This window comes from Condylura cristata, unplaced genomic scaffold, assembly GCF_000260355.1.
Source record: "Condylura cristata isolate star-nosed mole 26May11 unplaced genomic scaffold, ConCri1.0 scaffold00026, whole genome shotgun sequence".
Lineage (NCBI taxonomy): Eukaryota > Metazoa > Chordata > Mammalia > Eulipotyphla > Talpidae > Condylura > Condylura cristata.
In genome coordinates, this window is record NW_004567127.1 from 28,262,388 (window position 1) to 28,284,904 (window position 22,517).

General features: G+C 47.5%; 1 protein-coding gene across 1 annotated transcript in view; it reads left to right on the forward strand.

Moving 5' to 3' along the window:
• The window catches only part of ATP10B (ATPase, class V, type 10B), a 173,094-nt gene that overhangs the window by 142,793 nt on the left and 7,784 nt on the right, over positions 1-22,517 (forward strand). Inside the window, exons 14-21 of the mRNA XM_004689815.2 lie at positions 489-615; positions 3,045-3,229; positions 7,341-7,665; positions 11,522-11,598; positions 12,826-12,951; positions 16,810-17,010; positions 18,099-18,179; positions 19,382-19,486. Coding sequence (XP_004689872.1) covers positions 489-615; positions 3,045-3,229; positions 7,341-7,665; positions 11,522-11,598; positions 12,826-12,951; positions 16,810-17,010; positions 18,099-18,179; positions 19,382-19,486 — 1,227 coding nt within the window. The remainder of the gene's footprint in view (positions 1-488; positions 616-3,044; positions 3,230-7,340; positions 7,666-11,521; positions 11,599-12,825; positions 12,952-16,809; positions 17,011-18,098; positions 18,180-19,381; positions 19,487-22,517) is intronic.

The window sequence follows — 22,517 nt, forward strand, 5'->3', positions numbered from 1 at the left end:
AGAGACAGAGGGGGGAAAAGAAAGGGCAGATAGATGAAGTACACTGCTCAGGGGAGCAGTGGGTGAGACAGGAGAGGTGTGCTGCACCATGTGAGTTACCTCTGGGGCCAGGGATCGAACTCACACTGAAGCAACTGTGGCCAGCTTGCAGTGCTGCGTCCTAACTTGTTGCACTACCATGGAGGGCCCTGGTTTGCACTTTGACATCAGTTACTAGGACAAGGTGTCTCCCATCGTCTGTCCCAGGCGTGCAGAGATCTCTTGTCTGAACAACTGTTGGATCATGGGGTGCCAGGGATGCTTGGTGATAACAGAACATGATCAATTCCTTATTGATCTGCATATTCAGAAAAAAAATTCATCAGGGAGAAAGTCCCATCTAGTTGTGTAGTGAAGCTCAAACCCTCAAGGAGCACCATCCATGGGAAGGAAGGATTCTGCTTGTCCACCCATCCAGACTTGTAATCCAGACCCATCCTGTTCTGCAGGTGCTAAGTGAAGAGGACTTCCAGCGATGGGCCAGCTTCCGGAGTGAAGCCGAGGCGTCCCTCGACAACCGAGATGAGCTTCTACTGGAGACAGCACAGCATCTGGAGAACCAGCTCACCTTACTCGGTAGCAAAAAATCACTCACCGCCAAATTTGAAAAAAGGACTATGGAGCGTGAGAAAGGAATTCTGACACTTTACAAAGTTGTCTCCATTAGGAGCCCTCCCTGGGGTGCCTTTCCAGGCAGCTGGCACAGCCAGCAGTGCTAAAGTCCAACCATGCTGCGCACACACCTTCCTGCAGGCTCCCCAGAGCATCCATGCACTCCCTGCTGGGTGAAGCTTCCAAGTTTGGTTGCCTCTCCTCATTCATTGGAGTGTCCACTGGGAACCCACTGTGTGCCGAGCAGCACATGTGCTGATGGACACTAGTCCATCCCCGGCATGGGTGCTGCCCTGTACATGTATAAACCCTGCCCACCACCAGTGCCCCAACAATCCTCATGTTCCACTGGGCCCCTTCTCTCTTCCTCTCTCACATACTACCCTTCCCTTCTGATTAACACAGTTTTACAGTCAGGTATTAACAGTTTATTATTGGTTTGGTTCTGACTAACCTTTGATGATTTTTCTATATGCTGCATAGAACTTTGAACATCCAGTATTTATCTTTCTCCTCTTGACTCACTTCACTTTGCATTAGCCTCTCAAGTTCTCATATCATTGCAAACGTCAAGAGTTCATCCTTTTTTATAGTTGAGTAGTATTCCATTGTGTGTAGATCCACTCTTAAACCTTTGGTCACTTAGGCTGTTTCCCTAACTTGGCTATTGCAAAAGCCTTTTGATGTTGGAAAATGTACTGACCTGGGCCAGGGCCAAGTCTTGGCACTGTTGAGGCCTTGCTGTGTGCCCAAGGACATGTCTCCATGTTTCTCTGAGCCTCAGCTCCTCTGAATACATCCTACTCTTCCAAGCACCCAACCAGGTGGTGATGGGGGAGAGAATGCATGGGAACTGTACAAACAGCAATACCTTTACCTATAAAAAGAGCAACAAAGTTTGGTAGGGTAGGAGATAAGCAGTGGGAGAGTCTTACTCCCTACCCAGGGCACTTTAAGTGTCCTAGGTTTTGCCTCCAGGGATCTCTGCCTACTGCTTCACAGGCCCTCTGAAAGCTGACCACAGAACTCATTTTGACAGGTACCAAAGGGTCAGTCATATGTGGTCAGTGCCACCCACCACACCAGGCCACCAAAGGTTGAATGCCACCCACTGGAGCCTGAGACCCTCCTCTCCCCCTGGGTCTCTTATTACAGGAGGCACCCTCAGGGATTTGGGTGATAACTGCAGGACCCAATTGGAAAATGTGTCCACCATCTCTGTTTCATTTTCTGTTTCACACGGAGAAATATCTATCCTCCTCTCTCCTTCACACTGCCTCCCCGTACTAGAAGCCCGCTTCTGTCTCACCCTGCAGGCTTGCTGTCGAGGGAGAGATGAGGATCTCCTGTCACTCTTCCTGGGGTTACTCCCCTAGCCATGTGGGCCTGCAATAGGAAACAGCACCTCTCAGGAGAGAGGGGTTCTTTTTACTTCCTCTGGTGATATTCCATATATTCTGAATTGTCTCAAACTTTGTACCAACTGGATAAATAAATTTAAACCCAAGACGGAAATAGTTGCTAAGTGATCAAGCAACAGTAAATCTTCATTGAAATGGAGCTTCCCTTCAGACCAAGGACTGACAGCTGCCCACTGCACCCATGGGAGGAGCAGGACGTGTCATTTCCTTTCATCATCCCAGGTGGTCACGCTGGACACATACTACAAAGATTGCTGGAGGTGGAGGGACACCCGGCAGCCTTTGGATGGCAAGGCAGTTTCTGGGTGGCAAGATGACACCTCGTCCCAGCCACAGCCTGGTCCCCTCCGCACAACAGCCCTGCCTCTAACTAGCCATGAACCCTGAATGTCATCTGGCTCCCTCCAAACCATTATGTAGAAGTATCTGCCTCAAACTCAGTCCTGTCACTCTCCAGCGCATGTCCTTTAATGGCTGTCTCTGCTACCAGATCAATTCCGACCACTGATGCTCTGACAAGACTGCAGGATTCAGCAGCTTCCATCCCCTGCTGGTCTCTCTGCCACTCCACTCTGCCTCCCTGTTGACATCATCGTCTTCCACTTGACCTCTGGGCTCTTGCACATGCTGGCCCCTCTACCTGGAATTCTCTCCCATTGCCCTCTGTTGCCTTCATATCTTCTAGGTCTGAGCTTGCAGGACCTTGACCTTGCAGATGACATTCGGGTCTCCCTGTTACACTTACATGGCGCCTGGGCTTCTCCCCTTTTGGGGCTGTGTTAAAATTAAGCCTTACAATGCTGAGAGTGTGGGCTCAGCTCTACCTAGTTCACCACTGTGACCTGGGTGCCTAGCACAGCCCAGAACAGGGAGACATTTGCTAATATTACCTAGCCTGATAGGGCTTTGGGGAAATTAAGCTGCTACTTCTTTCAAGGTAAACACAAGCTCTGGTGTCTCTGTCCACTCCAGGAGCCACTGGAATCGAAGACCGGCTACAGGAAGGCGTCCCAGACACCATTGCTGCTCTGCGGGAGGCTGGAATCCAGCTCTGGGTCTTGACCGGGGATAAGCAGGAGACCGCGGTCAATATTGCCCATTCCTGCAGACTCTTATATCAGACTGACACAGTTTACTCCATTAACACAGAAAACCAGGTGAGGCCAAAGGAGGGCCAGATGCCCATGTACACAGCAGCCCCAGGACCACAGGACACAGACTGTGGATGGGACTGGACACGTGGGGAAGGCAGACCTGGTCCCAGCATCATTGCACCTTGGCACTCAGGGAACCCAAGAAGTCATCCACCCCAGACTCCTCCTCTCCTCCCCACAGCGGCTCCCTGTTCTGCTTATATTACTTCAGCAGGAGATAGCAAAAGGCTTCCTGAGTACTGCCTTCATCCCAGTCACCCCACTTTACAGATGAGCCCACTGGGGCTAAGTCATTTGCCAGGGTTCCTCATGGGCAGAATTAATTCTAGAACATTGTTCTCCTGCCCAGCCCATGACCTCTGCATGATACTGCACTGTTGGCTAATGAAACCCCAGTTGTTAGTTTCTTCTATTTTGAATAGACTCGACCTTTGAAAAAGCCCCAATTAAATCAAAATTCTTCTGCATCTAAAATCTCCACCCCAGCTTGGATGGCCAGTGGGCTTGCCACAGCTCAAGGTTGGAGGGTATGACATGTGAGACCAGTGTATTTTGATGGGATGACAGAAAGAAAGAAGCAAAGTCCTAACACTGCCATCATCAGCCCAAAGAGGTTGTAAGTATCAGGGAGTGAGATTGGCAGAGAGAACTGGAAAAGTCTGAAGAAGCATAGTCAAGGGAGTAACAGAATTTTCTAGTTAGGAGGGAGAATCTATTTTCACAATGCAAACCGCAGCAAGTAAAGTCCCTGCATGCTTCTGATAGGGGAGTGTGGATCTGTGAAGGAACATCCAAGAAGGAAGGAGCTGGATATGCAGTGTTGATGAGGAAAGCAGTTATGTTCTCAGGAGACGGACATTGCAGGAGAAAGGGCACCTGCAGACCCAGAGCCTCCCCTGGGAAAGGGGAGAAGAGGACAGATGGGAAAGATAAAGAACAGCACAGAAAAGGAAGCAGGGATAATGCTGAATCTCTTTCAGTCTGGCCTGAGGCCGATCTGGACCCAGAATAGAAATTTAGGAAGTTTAATTGTGGTTTCTATGAGAATCCACATGCACAATTTTTTAAGTAGTGTCTACTATGCCTAGCGCCCAAGGCCCTTTTGATGAATAGAAAAGTCATTTACTTTCTTGGCAGGTACATAGATGAGGCTCTGATTAGATTGAACCCCAATGAATTTTCAGAATGAAAATAATCTCAGGGAAAGCTTGGAAGGTAATATTATGCTTAGGAAAGGCAGTCCTTGGCAGCTTATTGGCGTGCATGGTCCCTGTCATGGGGTTGACACCTGCCTGCTCGTGTGCAGTGAATGTTGCCTTTGCAATGAGCCGTCCCTGCAGGTAAATTCCAGAAGGTATTGCACGGGTATTGCAAACCTGTGAGTCAGCCAACCAAGAGGGGGTTCTTTGACCTGTAATGCATTCGTTCTTTGACCTGTAATGCATTCCCATGGGAAGCAGAAGAGGTTTGTGTGATTAATCAGCCAAAGTTCCTAAGGGGCAGGCCACGCTCTGTGTGCACTTTCAACTCCAGAAAGCTGTCAGGACCCTCCAACATGCTACCTGCCCTACTAAACCTGTGAGATTAGCCGTTCTTATTCCTTTGTCTGGGAAAAGTGGTGGGTGCATAAAGATGTTCGGCCAGAGATGGGGAAATCCACTGTAAACCTCAGGTTGATTTAAACCATAGATTGTGATTACATATGCAGTGGACATTTCCTCCATGGGTTTTACTTTGCCTTATTCATTATAAATGGATACAGGCTACTGTTTTATTGTTGTGGTTTTTAAAACTATAAGGAACTTACAAGACCGATCTAGATCTCAGGGTTCTCATCCATAAGAAGAGAGAATTACCTGTCACTTACCTGTCCAAGACTTTTAGAAGGAAGGAGAGACTATAGTAGCAACTAAGATAATAATTATTAGCAACATATATTAAAGGCTTAATATGATCCAGATATCATACCTCTGAACTTCATCATTAAAACGGGGATTGAAAAGATTTATTTAAGAGGCCATTGGGAAGATTCATAACAGCACAAAGAAAACTCCTTGCATAGTTATGTTGTTAGTAGTGTCCCCAAAATGTAGCAGCTGAAAACACAAATTTTATGATTTCAGTAGCCAGGTCTAACGGGTTCGGCAGCACTTAGCTGTGTCCCTCTGGTCGTCGTCAAGCTGTGTCGGGACTGTGGGCCGGGCTGTCTCGGGCTCAGTGGGGCAGGTCTTGGGGGGACAGGGACGGATCTGCAACGGTTGGTGCAGTTCTTGTCTAGTAGCCTCTTCACGGAGCTGCTTGACAACATGACACTAGTCTCCTTCTAAGAGAAGGACAGACCTCCTGAGAGAGCAAGTGAGAGCACCCAGCAGGAGCCAGTCCTTTTATACACTAAGCTAGACCCAGCCCTTCGGTAGAATTCTCTTCATCCGAGGTCACGATGGCAAGCCCTCACTTGGGAAAGAGGTCACACAGGGGTATGGCCTCCAGGAGGCAGGGTGCACTGAGGACCAGGTCAGAGGCTGCCTAGAAGCATCCCTGACATACACCCTTATGTGAGTGGTCACTTTGGTGATTAGTCCATAGACATTTTAAAATAAACAAATGCAGAGGTTTCATTTAGCTGCTCACATCTGCAGTGACTTGCTGCTTACATGTGTTGGAGGAATTGATGTAACTTGTCAACCCCAACCAGCAGCAAGGAACATCTAGAGCTTTTCCCCAGATAAATGGGGTATCGCCCCTGCTTCTGGAACCACTGCCTCTCTGTGCACACACTACTGCCCACCACCCTCAGTTTAGCAGCCCTTCTAAAAAGGACTCCATAGTAGTGAACTTCAGTTTAATCTCTCCAGGAGAAATGCATGCACATTCTCAGAAACAGACCAGTGACTCCCAAGCCCATTATTTTAGAATGCCCTTCACACTATTGAGCCAAAATCCACATAGTTGGTTTTGTAAGGATTTCATTTACATCAGCCCACTTTGAACATCAACATTTCTCTTGGAGTAATGTTTAGCTCTACAGAAAAATCATCAGCACTTCCATGGATAAAAGAACACTGTTCAATATAGATCATGTGAACCAAGCATTATTAAAACTGTTAATACAGTTGACTGCTGCAACTTTTCCCTATCGAAAGTAGTGTTTGAGAAGCAACATAGGGACTGGAGATATGTTACGACATCAAAAGAAACAGGAGAACTGATAACAGGAACTAACTCCTCCAGTCTCTGGCTTAATATCTATGCACCCACCATTTTCCCCACAATGGAATAAGAAAGCCTTATGTCACAGGTTTAGTGGGTCTGGTGGCAATCTGGGGGGTCATGGACAGCTTTCCAGAGTTGAAAGTAGCCCAACCCTTAGGAACTCTGGCTGATTAACCAACAAGATGCCCACCATTCCACACGAGCCTTGTCTTTCTCACTCCAGGCTTGGCAGAAGCTGCCTTCTCCTGTATAACTCTCTCCTCCAACCCAGTCATACCTCCCTTTTCTCTGAGAGCACTAAAGTAAAGCTTGCCTAGGTTTTGTGTAATGGCCTGCTTGGAAGACTTATCTGTTTCAAGATAAATGTCAGAAAAAAGTAAATTTCTTTACATCAGTGAGACTTTCATATCTGTGGTCACTTTCTACTGGTACAACTGCCATATCCAAGCCAAGTTATAGGCACACAGCCAGTGTACTTGTTTAATCCACTTCCTCATCTCTAACCTAAAGTCAGCAATACCCTGAGTCCCCCTGCACCCCCACCCCTAGCCTCCCCTATGGCACAGGAATATTCTGAGCAACAAAGGAGAACCAACATGACTTGTGAAGAATAGGAAGTGCCATAGAGCGAGGTGTGCTGATGGCTGTTTATATCTATCCAAGTCCAATACTTAGTCCCGCACCACCTGCATCAGCCCCATCCTGCTGGCTCAACTTCCAAATTAACATTGCTTAGTGCTGGTTGAAATATGTCAGAGCAATATAAAGATCAAAGAAAAATCCATAGGTCATTTCTGTGGTGGTCATCATATATAACTATTTTACTAAAAGGTAAAGTGGTTTTTTTAACATAGGTCTCCCCCATAGCTGACTAAAGCTGTGTGATTTTGACTCCTTACAGGAAACCTGTGAATCCATCCTCAATTGTGCGTTGGAAGAGGTGAAGCAGTTTTATGGACCACGGAAGCCAGCCCGCCAGTTCCTTGGGTTTCGCCTGCTTCCCAAGATAACGCCGCCCCCTGCTTCTGGAGCTGCAGTTCCAGAAATCGGCCTGGTCATCGATGGGAAGACATTGAATGTCGTTTTCCAGGGACAACTGGAGAGGAAGTTTCTAGAGCTAACTCAGTTCTGCCGGTCTGTCCTGTGCTGCCGCTGCACCCCGCTCCAGAAAAGCATGATTGTCAAGCTGGTGCGAGACAAGCTGGGCGTCCTGTCCCTTGCCATAGGTACGGGTCCTGCGGTGGGGTGGCCAGACAGGCAGGGCTGAGCTGGCCCGCACAGGAGGTAGGGACCAGGAGTCCAGGTCAGCAAGCTCAGGCTGAGGGTCACTACTGTAGAAAGGAGAGCTCATGGTGACAAGGAAGCCATGGTTTGCTTGATGAGCAGAGTGGGAGAGTGGACCCAAGACCTCAGGGTAGCAGGTCAACTAGGGAATTTCAGACCTTGATAGAGGTCAAAGCCAACCAGGTCTTGAGCTGAGAACCTCCAGGTCGCTCAGCAATAGACACTTAGGCCAGTGTGCCAGGAAATGGGCTGGGGCCAGACCACTTCCCCTTCAATCCATAACCCAGGGTCAAGGTTATCCACCTGCCCAGGTGGTGGCTTTGATATTCTTTTGGGACTGTCCCAACATTTTTTTTGTTTAATATATATGCTCATTTCTAAATACAAGGGGCAGCTCAAAGTTGTAAGTTCAACAGATGAGGGCTTGGTGGTTCGAGAAGAATTCCTCCTGAGAAACTAAATTCAACAGTTGGAGGCAGAGGAAAAAGTAAACTTACTTCAAAGCTTCTAGAACCCCCAAACCTGGTTTGTACAAAGCTTCATAGCTGGGTCTCCAGTAACCCTCCAGCCACATTTGTCAGTCCTCAGTCACCTCCTCTTCCCAGCATCCCACACTCCATGCTGCAGCCCAGGAACCTGCTTACCATTCTGCGTGAGCCTCCTCGAGGCCTGGCAGGAGCTTCCTCCTGCTGCAGAATTCTCCTTGCAGGCCTGTTTGACCGCCCTTTTCTCTGGCGTGCTGAAACTTGGCTAGGCTCTCTGTAATGGTCAGCCAAGCAGACTTGAATTCCTTGGGTAGAGGAATGTAAACTCAGATTTTCCTTTTTCACTGTCTCAGACCATGAGGAGAACATTCCACACACATACTACACAGTCCTCTCCTGCAGGGTCAGTCTTACAGATGTTTCCTCTTCCTCCTACACAGATGTGAGAAAAGACATTCCTGGCCTTTCAAATAAGAGGTCTAGTAGAGTCTAGAGCTTTCTTCTTGGTCTTCAGGAAAGCAGTTCAGAGCAATGGGAGAAGATGGACAGAAAGGATGCTGGGAGCAGGCCTTTCAGCAGGGGCACCCTACTTTCATTGTCTGACTTGTCCTCTTCAAAACTGTAGACACAGAAGGCAACAGCCTAGAACCAACTCCCTGAGGTGGGAAGTTGGCTGCACTCCCATAGGAGCAAGCGCAAGACCAGCAGGGTAGGAAACAACACCATTCTCCACCTCTCATGCCACTGGCCGGCTAACGGAAGAGGTTCCTGGTGTGTGTTCAGCCATGGGGAAGATTAAAATGCACTGCTCTGCTATCAAAAAAATCATTCCTTATAATTATAATGGTTCCTTGTCATGACAATTATGTTTTTGATAAAGCACGACTGTTTTGCATTTTAGTCACTATTTTGGAGCACAGAATTTCTCTCCTGGTGTGTGTGTGTGTGTGGGGGGTCATTGTAGCTGTTCCGACACCAAAGCACTCACACCACAGTCCCTGCCTTCTCATTCTCCCCCATCTCCTTCCCTCTCCTCCTCTCTTAGATGCCTCAGATCCATGGTCAGTTTTCAAGGACTAGTTTTAAAGTTCATCTCTGTCTGATACTTTGTTTTCCTCTATCTATCTATCCTATAACACCACCTGGCATTTATCTTTCTCCTTCTGGATTATTTCAGTTAATATCCTCTATTCTAGCTCCATCCATGTTGCCTCAAATGGCATGAGTTTCTTTTTTGATCATATTGGTAGTATTCCACTGCGTATATACCGCATCTTATTGATCCTCTCATCTGTTGTGGGGCACGTAGGTTGTTTCCGTATCTTGGCTATTGTAAATAGTGCTGCCGGAGTGCAAGTTTCCTTACAAATCAGTGCTTTGTATTCTTCAGACAAATACCTAGGAGTGGACTTGTGGATCATATAGAAGATCCATTGTTAGTCTTTTGAGGAACCTCTGCGTTGCTTTCCATAGGTACTGGACCAGCTACACTCTCGCCAACGGTGTAAGAGGCTTCCTTTTCTCCATATTTTCACGAGCACTCATTTTTATGTTGGTTTGGTTTAAATGATGGGGCATTTAAGGTGTGAGTTGGTTTTGATTTGCATGTCCCTTTTAAGAGATGATGAGCATTTTTTTGCCCGCCTGTCTGCATGTCTTCTTTGGAGAAGTGTCCGTGTAGCTCTTCTGCCCATTTTGGGATTGGGTTCTTTTTTTTTTTTTTTCTTTTTTGTTAAGTTGTATGAGCACTTTGTAGATCTTCAATCAGTCCCTTGTCAGATGTATGGTGTGCAAATATCTTCTCCCATTCAGTGGCTCTCTCATTTTAATTACTCTGTTGCCATGTAAAAGCTGGAATCCCAGCTAAACATATTCTCCTTTATTTTCCTTGCTGCTGACACAAATCTGCAAAGATTTCTGAGGTATTTGTCATGGAGTGTTTTGCTAATGTTTCCTTCTATGTATTTTATGGTTTCAGATCTCACATCCATGTCTTGTATCCATTTTGAGTTGATTTTCATATATGGTGTGAGATGGTGGTCTAGTTTCATTTTTTGCATGTGGTTGTCATGACAATATTTTTATGATCTATAAGCTGTGTTGCCAAACAATTAAGGGAAGAAAATCCTGTCCCCAAATTTCATATCCTCAGCAATGTCTCATATAAATTTAATAGCAAAATATGAAGAAAAAAAGGTGAGACCCAAATCTGGCCAACAGGGAGGCCTGACTCTAGCTTCCCGAATATTTTTGTAGGTATGCTAAGAAGGGTTTGATATTTCTAAATAAAATAAGACTACTTGCCTCTCAGTAAGAACAGTTCTTTCATTTTGCTTTTTGGCCCACAGGGCCTAAAATATTTACTATCTGGTCCTTTACAGAAAGAATTTGCTAAACCCTGGTTTGAAAAAAAGAAGCAGTGGGAAGAGCTGGGTTTATGGGAAAAAAAGCCAGACCTGGAGAAGGCCTCACTGCAGTGACTTGTATGGCCCTGTGTGTGCCCAACCCCCAGAGGTGACTGCGTAGACTTACATTTACTACAGTGAAACAGGATTTCACCAGTCACCTTTCAACAGCCACAGGTTGGCAGTACCAACAGAGAACACTACCACCATCACAGAAAGCTCTGTCTGCCGATTCTGGTATAGAAGGGGGGGTGTGTCTCCCCATGCTCCCACCTCCCATTCCTGAGTCAGCTCAGCTCACTGAATGGGAATTCTGTATGGCTGAGCGGAGCTCCAGCAGCAACATGAGTGGATCTCATGCTTCTATGTTAGAAAGAAACTACCACTGTCCTGGACACCATGACAAGCTGATGAATTGGCTGTCCCAGCGGTGTAGTTGTCTCCACACTGCCTCCTGAAGCAGAAGGATCTGAGTTCCAATTCTCCAAGGCCCTGTTACTCACTGGATAACCCCGGCAGAGTCCCTGCCATGCTCAGATGTTCCATTTGCTCACTGTTAAGGTCCCCGGGGAGACTTGCCAAGGTGTCCTCTGTAAGCAGTAAAGTACTGCCACGCGTCTCTCACCCACCCCTGCATCCCCAATGCTTTGCGTTGTGGCTAGAAAAAAAGGGCAATATTTGTCAAATGACCAAAAGGAGGGCTTTTAGTCCAAAACAAGAAAACGGACCTCTCAGGCCAAATACAGTAGAGTAGCAGCGGTTTTTCCCTCTACAACTCTTTAAAACATGAACAGATTCAATTACGTCTAAATGGGGATGATTTACAGCCACTGGGATGACGCTGCTCACTCGTAGTGATGCAGCAACTGGACCAGGACTAAAGACACCTCTGCCCTCTCTTCTTTTAGGTGATGGAGCAAATGATGTGAGCATGATTCAGGCTGCCGACATTGGGATTGGAATATCCGGACAAGAAGGGATGCAGGTATTGTTCCTGACAACACTTCTTGTTTTTTCCTTACTCCCCTTGGACCGTTTTTTTTTTTTTTTTTTTTTTTTTAGAAAGAAACCCCCCCATTGTGCAAGAGAAAGTCCCAAGAGGGTAGCAGCACTGTCCTCTGGAAAGGGGCCACCCCTGGTCTGTACTACCTCTGCCCCACCCCCAGTCTCCAGACAAGGAGGAAGGTCAAAGGATGCTGAGCCTTTTACAGGCAGCTGGGAGACCTCTGACACCCATCCCCCTGTGACCTCCACCCACCTCCAAGGTTTCCACATGCTCCCTGAGCAATCACAGGTCTACACGCACTTGGAAACATTTTATAATTGCCATTTTAGTCTCTACGATTAGCTTGACCCACTTAGTTGCTTGGTCCATTCTAATTGGGGTACTTGATTTTCATCAAGACGCAGCTTGACTGGAACAAGTCCTGTTAAAAACAGACTCCACCTTGTGGTTTTGAACCTTGAGCTTTGGCTTCCCCACCATCCATGTAGAGACTCCAGATGTGGCCTACATACAGCTGATGAGGACCAGGGAACTCAGAAGTCCAAAGTAGTTCCAGATGTTACATTTTGAGAGCAGGTCACCTCTCTGTATTTCACGTGTCTGATCTCCACGAATGTGAAGAGATGCCGTGAGCCTCAGATGAGGAAGTGGAGGCTAAAAGGGGGGAAATCACCTCACCAGGACTCAGACCAGATTTATAATCAGGCACGTCTGAACCTCACATACTTTAAAGAATACGAGGAGCTGTGTCTGGTTCCGAGTCACCCGAAAGGCAGAGGGCACCTTCAGCTCCATGTGAAGGGTGAACGAGCCAACCAGTGGCCGCACCTCAGTGTGGGATGAGTATGTGTGGTGGGGTGGCATGGGATGTTCCAAGGGCCAGAAATGCTAGCATGGGGGCTCTTCCTCTCTGGCTAGCCTTCACTGCCACATAGAAGGGACCATAAAAACAGCCCCTGGATAAATGGAATGAGATGGAGGTTCCAGCCAGAAAAGAATCACTTCTAACCTACCCTTCTGAATTCTAGTGCAGTCTGGATTTCCTGGAATGTGAGAGCAAAAGGGCCACCTCAGGGTGATACATTATGCTGGGGAGAGTCTTTCAGACCCTTCCTGTTGGGACCTAAATTGACACCTTCCCCAGGGAGCCTTGCTGGTGCTCTGGTGGCTGTGCCTGGGAGCTGACATCTCTGCTCGTCCCCTCAGGCCGTCATGTCCAGTGATTTTGCCATCTCCCGCTTCCGACACCTCAAGAAGCTGCTGCTTGTGCATGGCCACTGGTGTTACTCACGCCTGGCCAGGATGGTGGTGTACTACCTGTACAAGAATGTGGTGAGTAGTGTCAGTCACCTCCCTCCAGCCCAGGACGCCTGGTGGGGGACCAGCTCCCCAATCGTGGCCGAGGGAGCATGTCAGCAGGAAAGCTAGGAAAAGAGAATTCTCATACCCTAGCAAGAGAATGCACTTTTCTGGGCCTCAAATTCTTCTTTGCTAAAATGGTGCTACTTATCTTGTGTGGAGGGTGAGGACTGGCCATGCTGTGTGGAAAGACGCTGGCATAGAGCAGTTAGATGTGGTTGATCATGACTGTAGTTTCACCAGCAGTAAAATGGAAAGCAATGAGTAGTCCCTTTCTCACTTGTTTGCTGCGGATTAGATCATAGATTGTGCCCAGAGTAATCACACTGCAAAGTTAGCTCTATTATTTGCTGCTGTTTCTGAGAGGGAACCATAAATGAGCTTGTTATTTTGACTAAGGATGGAGCACTTGCAGAACTAGCTTGCCTTATATGTTGGATTTCCTCTGAGATAAAATCACCTCTTTGCAAAAGCTGCAGCCCATCCCTTGGGACTCGAGTCCCTGGCTTCTCTCCTGCATACCATCTTCCAATAAGAAGTCCAGAGAGCATGCTGTGTGATCTTAGAGCAGTCACATAACCTCTCTGAGCCTGTCCCTCATCAGTAATATAGGGAGAACAGGGCTGCATTATCAAGAGCTGTAGTGTCAGAGCTCTAGAAAGTACTTAGCACTGTACACAGCCAAGCAATTGTGAAGGTATTATTGTGTTCTCTGAGAAGTATATTCTATTTTGTTGATAAGAGCCCCAAAGCAGACACACACCAACTGAGGCCTATCAGAGGCACATGTCTGAAAAGCCCTTGATAACATTGGATAAGGAGTCACACTTTCCCTGCCCTAAGGGAGGTAACAAAGGTCTAAATTTTTCATTATCTAATTCAAGGACCTCTGAGTAGTCCTCAAGCATCTCCAAATAGTCCACTTCTTGTTTGCATGAGAAAAATGGGAGAATGCATAGCAGGCTGATGGAAAAGAAACACAGCAGACAAATAGCATTACTTTTTTATTTTTTCCAACTCACTCTGGTTCCTAAGTCCTGCTTTTAGACACTGGTCACAGTCAGAGCCTAGCTCAGGAGTGAGCCTTTCTGTGCAAAGTTCATTGTGTATGTAAATAAACAGCAGGACTAAAAAAAATCATGTAAATGCAGTAAACTGGATGGTAAAATTAATCCAGCAAGTCTCTGCAGACAAGTCACTGGATTTGACTTGAAAGTCACTCAGAGCATGAAAGGCTATTTACTTCGAATTCAAAATGCCCCCTGCTTCATGGGTTGTATTTTTTTCTTTTGGCCTCCAAAGGAATGGCTCTTTTGAATGAGCACAACCTCTTCTCTGCATTAAATTTGCAAAATAGAGAAGGAAATGTTTCCAGCCGGCCCTGCTTTCAAAGCTTAAATGATATTTATTTCCAGCCCGCTGCAGTGCTCTCAATGGCAATACAGATGCCACATTATCTCCCCATGGCAATTAGAGGGTGGAGCACAACGACTTCCACATCCGAAACCAATTTCAGAGGGGATTAAAACCCAGCCTGCTCTGAAATTTGAACAATGAATTAATTGCTGCACTGTAGCTGCTCAGGAGGAAGGGCAGGGCCACTGTGCGGATTCCCTGAGCTGGCTCCCAGGTTGCAGCAGGGTGGGGGCTGGGAACAGAGGAAACACTCTTGAATATTAAACCTCCAGGGTGAGTGTTAGGACAGCAGAGCTGCTGAGACTTGTTAATTCAAGTCACCACCACTCCCGCTCGTGTGGGGCAGTGGGTACAATACAGAGCTGGCTAGGCAGACGTGGCCTCTCCCCTGACGAGGTATCCAGCCTCCATTGGGGCTCGCTCAGCAAGGCTGGCCAGTGAAGGCAGAGGTAATGCGTCAGGACTACCAAGCCTGAGCTTCGCTGTGACAGTAGGCACAGAAGGCAGGCGGCCTTGTCCACTAGGACTCGGTGCAGCTTGTTGCCTTCTGGACTCTGTGGCTTCCCAGGCTGTGTTCCTGTGCCGGCAGCATCAGCATCATCCAGGCGCTCATTGGAAATGCAGATTCGGAGGCTGCAGTAACCCAGAATGTCTTAGTGAGGCAGCCAGGTGATGCCTCTGAGCCTAAATGACTAGTTTAGGGAGAAGGGGGCGTGGCCCTAGAGGGAGAGGAGGGGGCTTGCGGTAGAGGGCCTGGAGACACCCCCTCATCAGCCAGGAAGAGAGCTACACTGAAGCTGGACCTGACAAAGGGTGGGTGTGTGGGAGCCACTTTCCTCCAGAGCAGGCAGAGGCTGCAAGCTCAGGGCGCAGAGGAAGTCGTTCAGGCAGTCTCACCGCACAGGCTGGGTCTGAGTCCACAGAGAAGTGCAGTAAAAGCACAAAGGCGATGGGAGCGGTCCCAAGGAGGTGCGAGAGCAGGAGCAGGGGGTGTGAGAGGGACCAGGCATGAGACGTGGGCAGGAGCCAGGTCTAGCACAAGAGGCCCAGACTCGAGTCCGCCTCCAAACTCAGATCACCTTTCACGCAGGTCTCTAGAAAGGTCACACAAAAATCTCCAGGAACTTCTTATCAGTGGCATTGGTACAGAAAGTGAAAATGAACCTCTATGGCCTCCCAGTTTTCCCCCCTCACAACCCTAAGTAAAAATCAGTCTTAATCACATACAGTTCAGTAAGGCCATCTCTATGCAAGACGAGGCCAGTGATATCCACACACATGGCACCTTATTGCTTTAACTCGGCTTCTGTGAAGCTTCACCGCTGCTGTGGAGGGAGCAGGGGTCCCTGAACTGTTCCCCTCCCCATCCGAGAGTGGGCACCCTCTCCAGGATTCCAGTCCTGTGTATACGGAGTCTCAGATGACTTGCCTGGAGAGGACAGCATTCTCCATAGATGATACAGTATAGTAATAGAATAACAAATACATTATTAGCATTCATAGTCATCTTGCAGAGTTGTTAGTTCAACTGCCATGTATGGGACACATCTAATAAAGTGATAGATACTAACATACTGATCTGCTATGAGGCACATCGCACAAGTAGGGAATGACAATTAGAGAATTAGGGGACTTGAGAATTCTAGCTCGAATGCAAACCTACTGTTTGATTTCTTAGACCATCCTTTTTCCTCTGTGCTCAGCCACACAGTACTGAGAAGGTGTGGGCTCGAGCTCCGTGGCCACCTTCAAGTCTCCAAAGCACCTCACAAGGTGGAGACAGCATCTGTGTGGCCTCTCAGCTGGAAGACAGAGAGCTGGAAAGAGTTCTAGAAAACAAAGCAACAGCTCAGCAGGGGATTTCCTTACCTGTGCTTCGGAGTTGTATGACTTAAGGGAGTCTGGTGAGGGCGACCTTCTCCTAAAGCTGGCTTCCACCAGGCTTGCTGCCCTCGAGAGCTCTCGGGCTCTGATGGCAATAACGACTACAGAGACCTAGTACGCTCCTAGTAACTATTGCCTTTCATGTAGCATGTCCTGCAGTCGAGACACTGCTACTCCTACCGCAACATTGCCAAAATGTTCAGAAAGGTTAAGAACTTACTCAAGGTCACACAGCTAAGAAAGGCCTTGACTTGGAGATTCAAAACCAGGCATCTCCAAAATCTGTGCTCTGATGATGTTACTGTCCACGCTGGCAGCATTTGCTTCAGGGCCTGAGGGAGCAGGAGGGTACTGGGGTCACTAGTGCCCTAGTAAGCGCAGCCCTGTAGCAATCAGCTACCTCATCCTCACAAGGGCCTGAGTGCTGCGGAGGAGGAAACTGGGCCGTGCAGGCTGCTCATCACAGCTCCCAAACCACAGTGGACACTGGCCGCCTGCGGGGCCCTCACCAGCCACACCTTGTGCCCACAGTGCTACGTCAACCTGCTCTTCTGGTACCAGTTCTTCTGTGGGTTCTCTGGCTCCACCATGATCGACTACTGGCAGATGCTCTTCTTCAATATCTTCTTCACCTCCTTGCCTCCACTTCTCTTTGGGATCCTTGATAAGGACGTGTCTGCAGAAACGCTGCTGGCGGTGCCGGCGCTGTACAAGAGTGGCCAGAACTCCGAGGTAAGAGGGCCGGGGCCTTCGCAGTTTACCTCCTGTGTGACCCACTAATTCTCCTGCCTGTTCCTGGTCTGTTGGTCACTGGCCAGGCCAGTGGGTATTTGACCATTTGGTCATTTTGTCATGCTACCTAGGTGGGACTCCCCCTAGGACAGGAGGGTGTGGATACCCCTTAGTCACCCCACTCTTAAGCCGTCAACAGAAATCCCAAGACTTGGTTTGGGAACCCTGAAACTAAAAGCTTGACTCCTTATCACTGGGTTGTTCAGTCGTAACAATGCTTCTGTCTCACCAGAAGACAAAATTTAGAATTCAAGATAACATAAGGTCTAGAACTTTCTGGTCTCTGACTGACTAAGAAGCCACACAGAGGTATTCCCAACAGGCAGAGAGGCCACACAGTGGGCATGCCAGATCCCTGGATATCAAGGGGGATTCTGCAAGCACCTCTGCACAAATCCAGGTGCAGTCACAAAGACCCAAGCCCCAGCCCAACAGTAGAGGACAACCTAGCAAGCCGCATTCAGGCGGGGGAGACAAGAAAGGCACCACCCTGGGCAGCTGGTTGGCTGGACTGCAGAACCCAAGAATTAACCTTCAGAGAAGTTCATGTAACCAAACAAGCTGTGATGGTTTCCTTTTCCAGAGAAGGGATGAAGAGTGAAGCCCAAAATGACCCCCTCCCAGACTGACTGAGCCCTCACTTTCACATGCCACTTAGAAGCCTTAGAATCTCGGAACCCACCCAGTTTGTATCAGCAGTAGCCTAGTGCTAGGAGTGAGAATGAGTAATAACTGAGCTCCTGCTAGGTATCAAAGCACAATTGCCTTTTGGCCTCCCTTTTTTTTTTTTTTTTTTTAATGGAAGAACCACCATTCTCAGGTACAGGTTCACAAGGTCCCACAGTTAGTATCAGAGCTGGGACTTTGACTGTGGTCTGTCCCCCCAGAGTCCATGCTCTGAATCAGTCTAGTGCCTTCAAGACAAGCAGCATGGTAAGCAGCACGCTCAACTGCCCAGCTGTGCATGGCAGGCATGGAATCAAGGCTGCTTCGACAGGGATAACTGTGGCTGTGGTCTTCCTTGGCAGTGCTACAACCTGGTTACTTTCTGGATTTCCATGGCAGATGCCTTCTACCAGAGCCTCGTCTGTTTCTTCATCCCTTACCTGGTAAGTGGCATGTCTCCCACTGTGGCCATCCAGGGAGCTGGTCCCGTTTATGAAATGCTAACTGAAGCTCCAAGCAGGTGACCTGCAGCCTATATCCAACCCAGGATATTTGAAAGGTCAGAATGTTTTACCCATCTTTATTTCTGCTGGGTTTTGGGTTAAAAAAAAAAAGTGAGATCTTTTATTTAACAGGGTCTTGTCTTTGATCTCAAAAACTGAGTTGACTTCCAGCCCTCCTTAGATCAGACATGTGACCTACAGTTTGCCAGAGTTCCTGCCACCCTCTTTTGTCTTTACTTGGCCACTTTCAATTATTTATTGTTTCCTACCTAGCCACTGCAGGTGTTTCAATTTATGAACATCGATTTATTTAGATTTGTGCTTCCAAAATCAAGACAAGTTCTAATACTAATGGCTATTATCTGAAGTAAAAGTAGATATGCAAATAGCAAAGGATACTGGCCCCATCTCTTTGATTCGCCAGCTTAAGAAATGAAAACTTAGATGGCAAAGATCTGTCATTCTCCTTGACCGAGAACCAGGATGAGATCATTACTACTAGGTGAATAGTATGCCCATCCAGCCTCTGGGCTTCTGTTCAGCAGTGGGCAGCAAGGTGAGGGCAAGGAGGCTGGCATTTTCAGCATCCAGTGACTTCCCCAGTCAGGTTTCATCAGCTTCGCCTCTTGCTCCTGCTCTCTCTCAACAGATCTACCATCCAGGACCACTGGGGTTTCATGCTCAATTCTGTCTTTCCCTTGTCTTAAGGAGAGGGATGCTTCCGATTATAGTCTCAACTGATCTGCTCCCTCTTCTGTACTCCCAGTGCCTCTGTTACACTCTCCCCCTCTTAACTGTACCACTGTGGCCTTACCTAGTAGATGCTAAACTCCATGAAGGTGGACACAGATGTTTAACAATTGGCGTCATCCCTGGTGGGTGCTCAAAATTCTTTATTCTATAGTGTTTTGGAAAACCCACTGTGGCTTCCTCTGACAATGTCAGCATGTTTCTAAATTATTTTGCCCTGCCAACTCATTCCTCATCCTGTCTGCTCCCTGGGTCAGTGTGACAAAGCAGGCAGCTCAAGAGCTTCCCCTTGCCCCACCCCTTACGCTCCCTTGACAGCTACCTTGACTGCTACTTTATCATCAGTGTCAAAAACAGCCCATCTGACAATGCTGTCTGTTCCTCCTCTGCAGACCTACAAGGATTCTGACATCGACGTTTTCACCTTCGGAACACCCATCAACACCATCTCCCTCGCCACAATCCTCCTGCACCAGGCCATGGAAATGAAGACCTGGGTGAGTGCTTCAGAGCCTCCTGGACTTAAAACTGGGTTCCTGTCCATTGGCCACATTCACATTTCTGAGTTGTCACACATCCTGCCAACCAACTCTGTGATACACCCTGAACTCCCACATGCATAGCAATGAAGGCCTTGAGGTCACTGAACTTTATCTGGAGCTAGGTTAGAAAAGTGAACATGGAGTTATAGAGGAGGGGAGAAAGACGTAGGAGAGCTAGAAAGAATAGAAGAGTGGTGTTGGGTAAATGGGGGTACAGAGGAGAAGACAGAAGAGAGACATGAGTGGGGAGATAGAGAGTAGAGGAGAAACAGATGAGAAGAAGAAAGGAGAGGTAAGATTATCAAAGTGAGATGGGATAGGAAGAAGAGATAAAGAAGAGTGGAGAGAAAGGAGAATATAAGAGCAGGGAAGAAGAGAAAGAGATGAGGTGTGGGATATGCAGGAAATACATGCTACAAATAGAAGAGGGGAAATGAACAAAAATACGGAGAGGTATGGAAATATGGAGAGGAGGGGTGAGCTGCAGAGGCAAGATGAGGAGAGAGCTAGACAGATGGAGAAATGTAGGGAGGAGAGGAAGTTTGTGGATATGAGAGGTGAGTGATGTGGAAAAATCACAGCTGAGCTTAGATATACTGCATAAGAAAAGGAGTGGGACATGTGCCATGGAGGGGTGTGTAGGTGACGAAAGACATAGTGAAGAAATTAAAAAGTGTGGAGTGAAGACGGCTAAGGAGTGATGTCCTTAGGAAAGGATGAAGATATATGCAGAATTGTAGAGAGAAGTTGAGGGAAGAGATGAGAGGTATAGAAAGATGTGGAGAGTACCAAGTGAGGACTTGTGCAGAGAAGAAGAGAGATGAGGATTAGGAAAGGTGTAGAGAGAAGTGAGGAAAGGAGGCTAGAGAAGAGATACATGGAGGGGACAGTTGTGAAGAGAGGAACAATTAGGAGAAATATGGAAAGATGTGGGGAGAAGCAGAGAGATGTGAGAAGACAAGAAATTGGGCAGGTAAGGTGTGGAGGTGAGAGTTTATAGATCCAGGCTTCTCCCCTCTCCATGGGAGAGAAGCATTTAAGATACTTAATGGAGATTTGGAGGTACCAGAGAAATGTGGATTATAAAAGTGATATGGAGAGGTGGAACAGAGGGATCAATAGAGATATAGAGGAGAGACAAATAGAAAGAATAGAGATATGAGAGACAGAAGTAGAGACAAGAGATTGATGGGGAGGAGAGCTTAGATATGTGAAAAGTGTAGGCTGATGTGGAATCTGCAGGAAATTCATAACGGGGAGGAAAAGTGAGGAGATGTAGATATGAGAAGAGATATGGAGATGTACGAAAGAAGTAGAGTAAAGTAGATAAATATAGAGAGATAGGAGATTACATGATATCTACAACTGGCCTCTGCAAGAATGGAAGAAAAATGAATTTTGAAGATATGCAAGAGAGAGAAGAGGGGAAATGTAGAGAGCTATGTAGAGTGGAGTTGGAGAGATGTGGAAGCATGTGGGTCACAGAGGTGAGTAGAGGAGAAATGAGAAGTGTGGAGTGTCAAGAGATGAAGAGATCTGAAAGGTCATAGTTGAGGTCACATATTCTGAATACAAAGAGGAAAGGAGAAAAGAGGATAGTGGGGAGATGTGCAAAGGAAAGATGAGAGTGGGGAAGCAGATGAGATGTGACCAGGAGGTATCAGGTTAGATCTAGAGGAGAAAGGAGAGATGTGAGAATAGAGATGTACAAAGTTGTGTAGAATACTGAATGGGACATGGGCAGAGGAGAAAGAGATGGTGAAGAGAGATGTGGCAGAAAGATGTGGAGAAGACTGAGAGGAGAGATGAGAAAAGGAGCTAGAGAGACGTGGAGGTTAGAGAAGTGGAAAGGAGAGGAATGATGTCGATAGGAGAGATGAGGTGAATAGAGATACAGAGACTTGGAAAAGATTGGAGGGGTGTAGAGATGTGGAGAGAGCTGTAGTTACAGTAGCGGCCAAAGGTGAGCGATGTGGATGGGGATCTGCAGAGGAGAGAAGTGTAGATGACAGTTACCAAAAAGACGTGGGATGCAGAAGAGCGATGAGAGACAGTGATGTGGGGTACAGAGGAGAAGGGTGGAGAGGAGCAATGTAAAAAGCCATCTCACATGGCTTTGAGATTTGAGCAGGGAAGTGGAAAGGAAAGGGATGGCGAGAACAAAGGAGTGATGAGCATGGCAGAGCAGAGTAAGGATAATGACTGACCTGCATGTGGCAGAGCAGTAACAGCTCTCACTCTGGTGTAGTGTATACACGAGGTGATTTTTTTTTTTAATGACCATTTTTAAAGACATACATTGGGACAACGAGGTTAAGAAACATTCCTCCAAATTTCTCAACACAGAAAGAAGTAACCGTGGACCCTGACAGCCTGACTTACTTTGGACACTGTATAGTATGCGTACACGGGGTTCACCAGTAGGTGAGACCAGTTGTCAGAAAGATTTGTCCTTAACCCAGCTGATTGGCACTCATTAAAATTTAAGGAAACTGCGCAAATAAGCTCAGTGAGCCCCCAGCACCATTCCAAACTAGACCAGACCCTGGCACACTGGTAGTGGCTGATCAGAGCCACCCAAGGGGATGTAAAGGACACAGCATTCTTGTTTGGAAACCCCCTCCCCAATGGCAAGTCCCAAAAAGCACAGCCAAGGTTGAACACGGGACCCGTTTCTTCTAAGGCCACCAGCACCAGGTTAAACTGCATCACCACAGGGTGGGGAGGCCAGGCAGCTGAGGCTACAGGCTTAGGAAACAGCGTGGCAAACAAGTGGGGGGGCTGACTTGAGAGGGGAAGGGAGACTGGGATGCCCTTGCCTAACAGATACAAGGTCTTGGCTGGAGTTTCCCCACTCCAGAAAGGAAGCTGAAGAAAAGAAGTCAAATGCTATTAGGATTTGGTTTCTTCAGAAGCTGTGAGGGAAGGAAGCAAGAGTCAAAGATGTAATTTCAAGTATCAGCAGGCTAAGGAACCCTTTAGAACT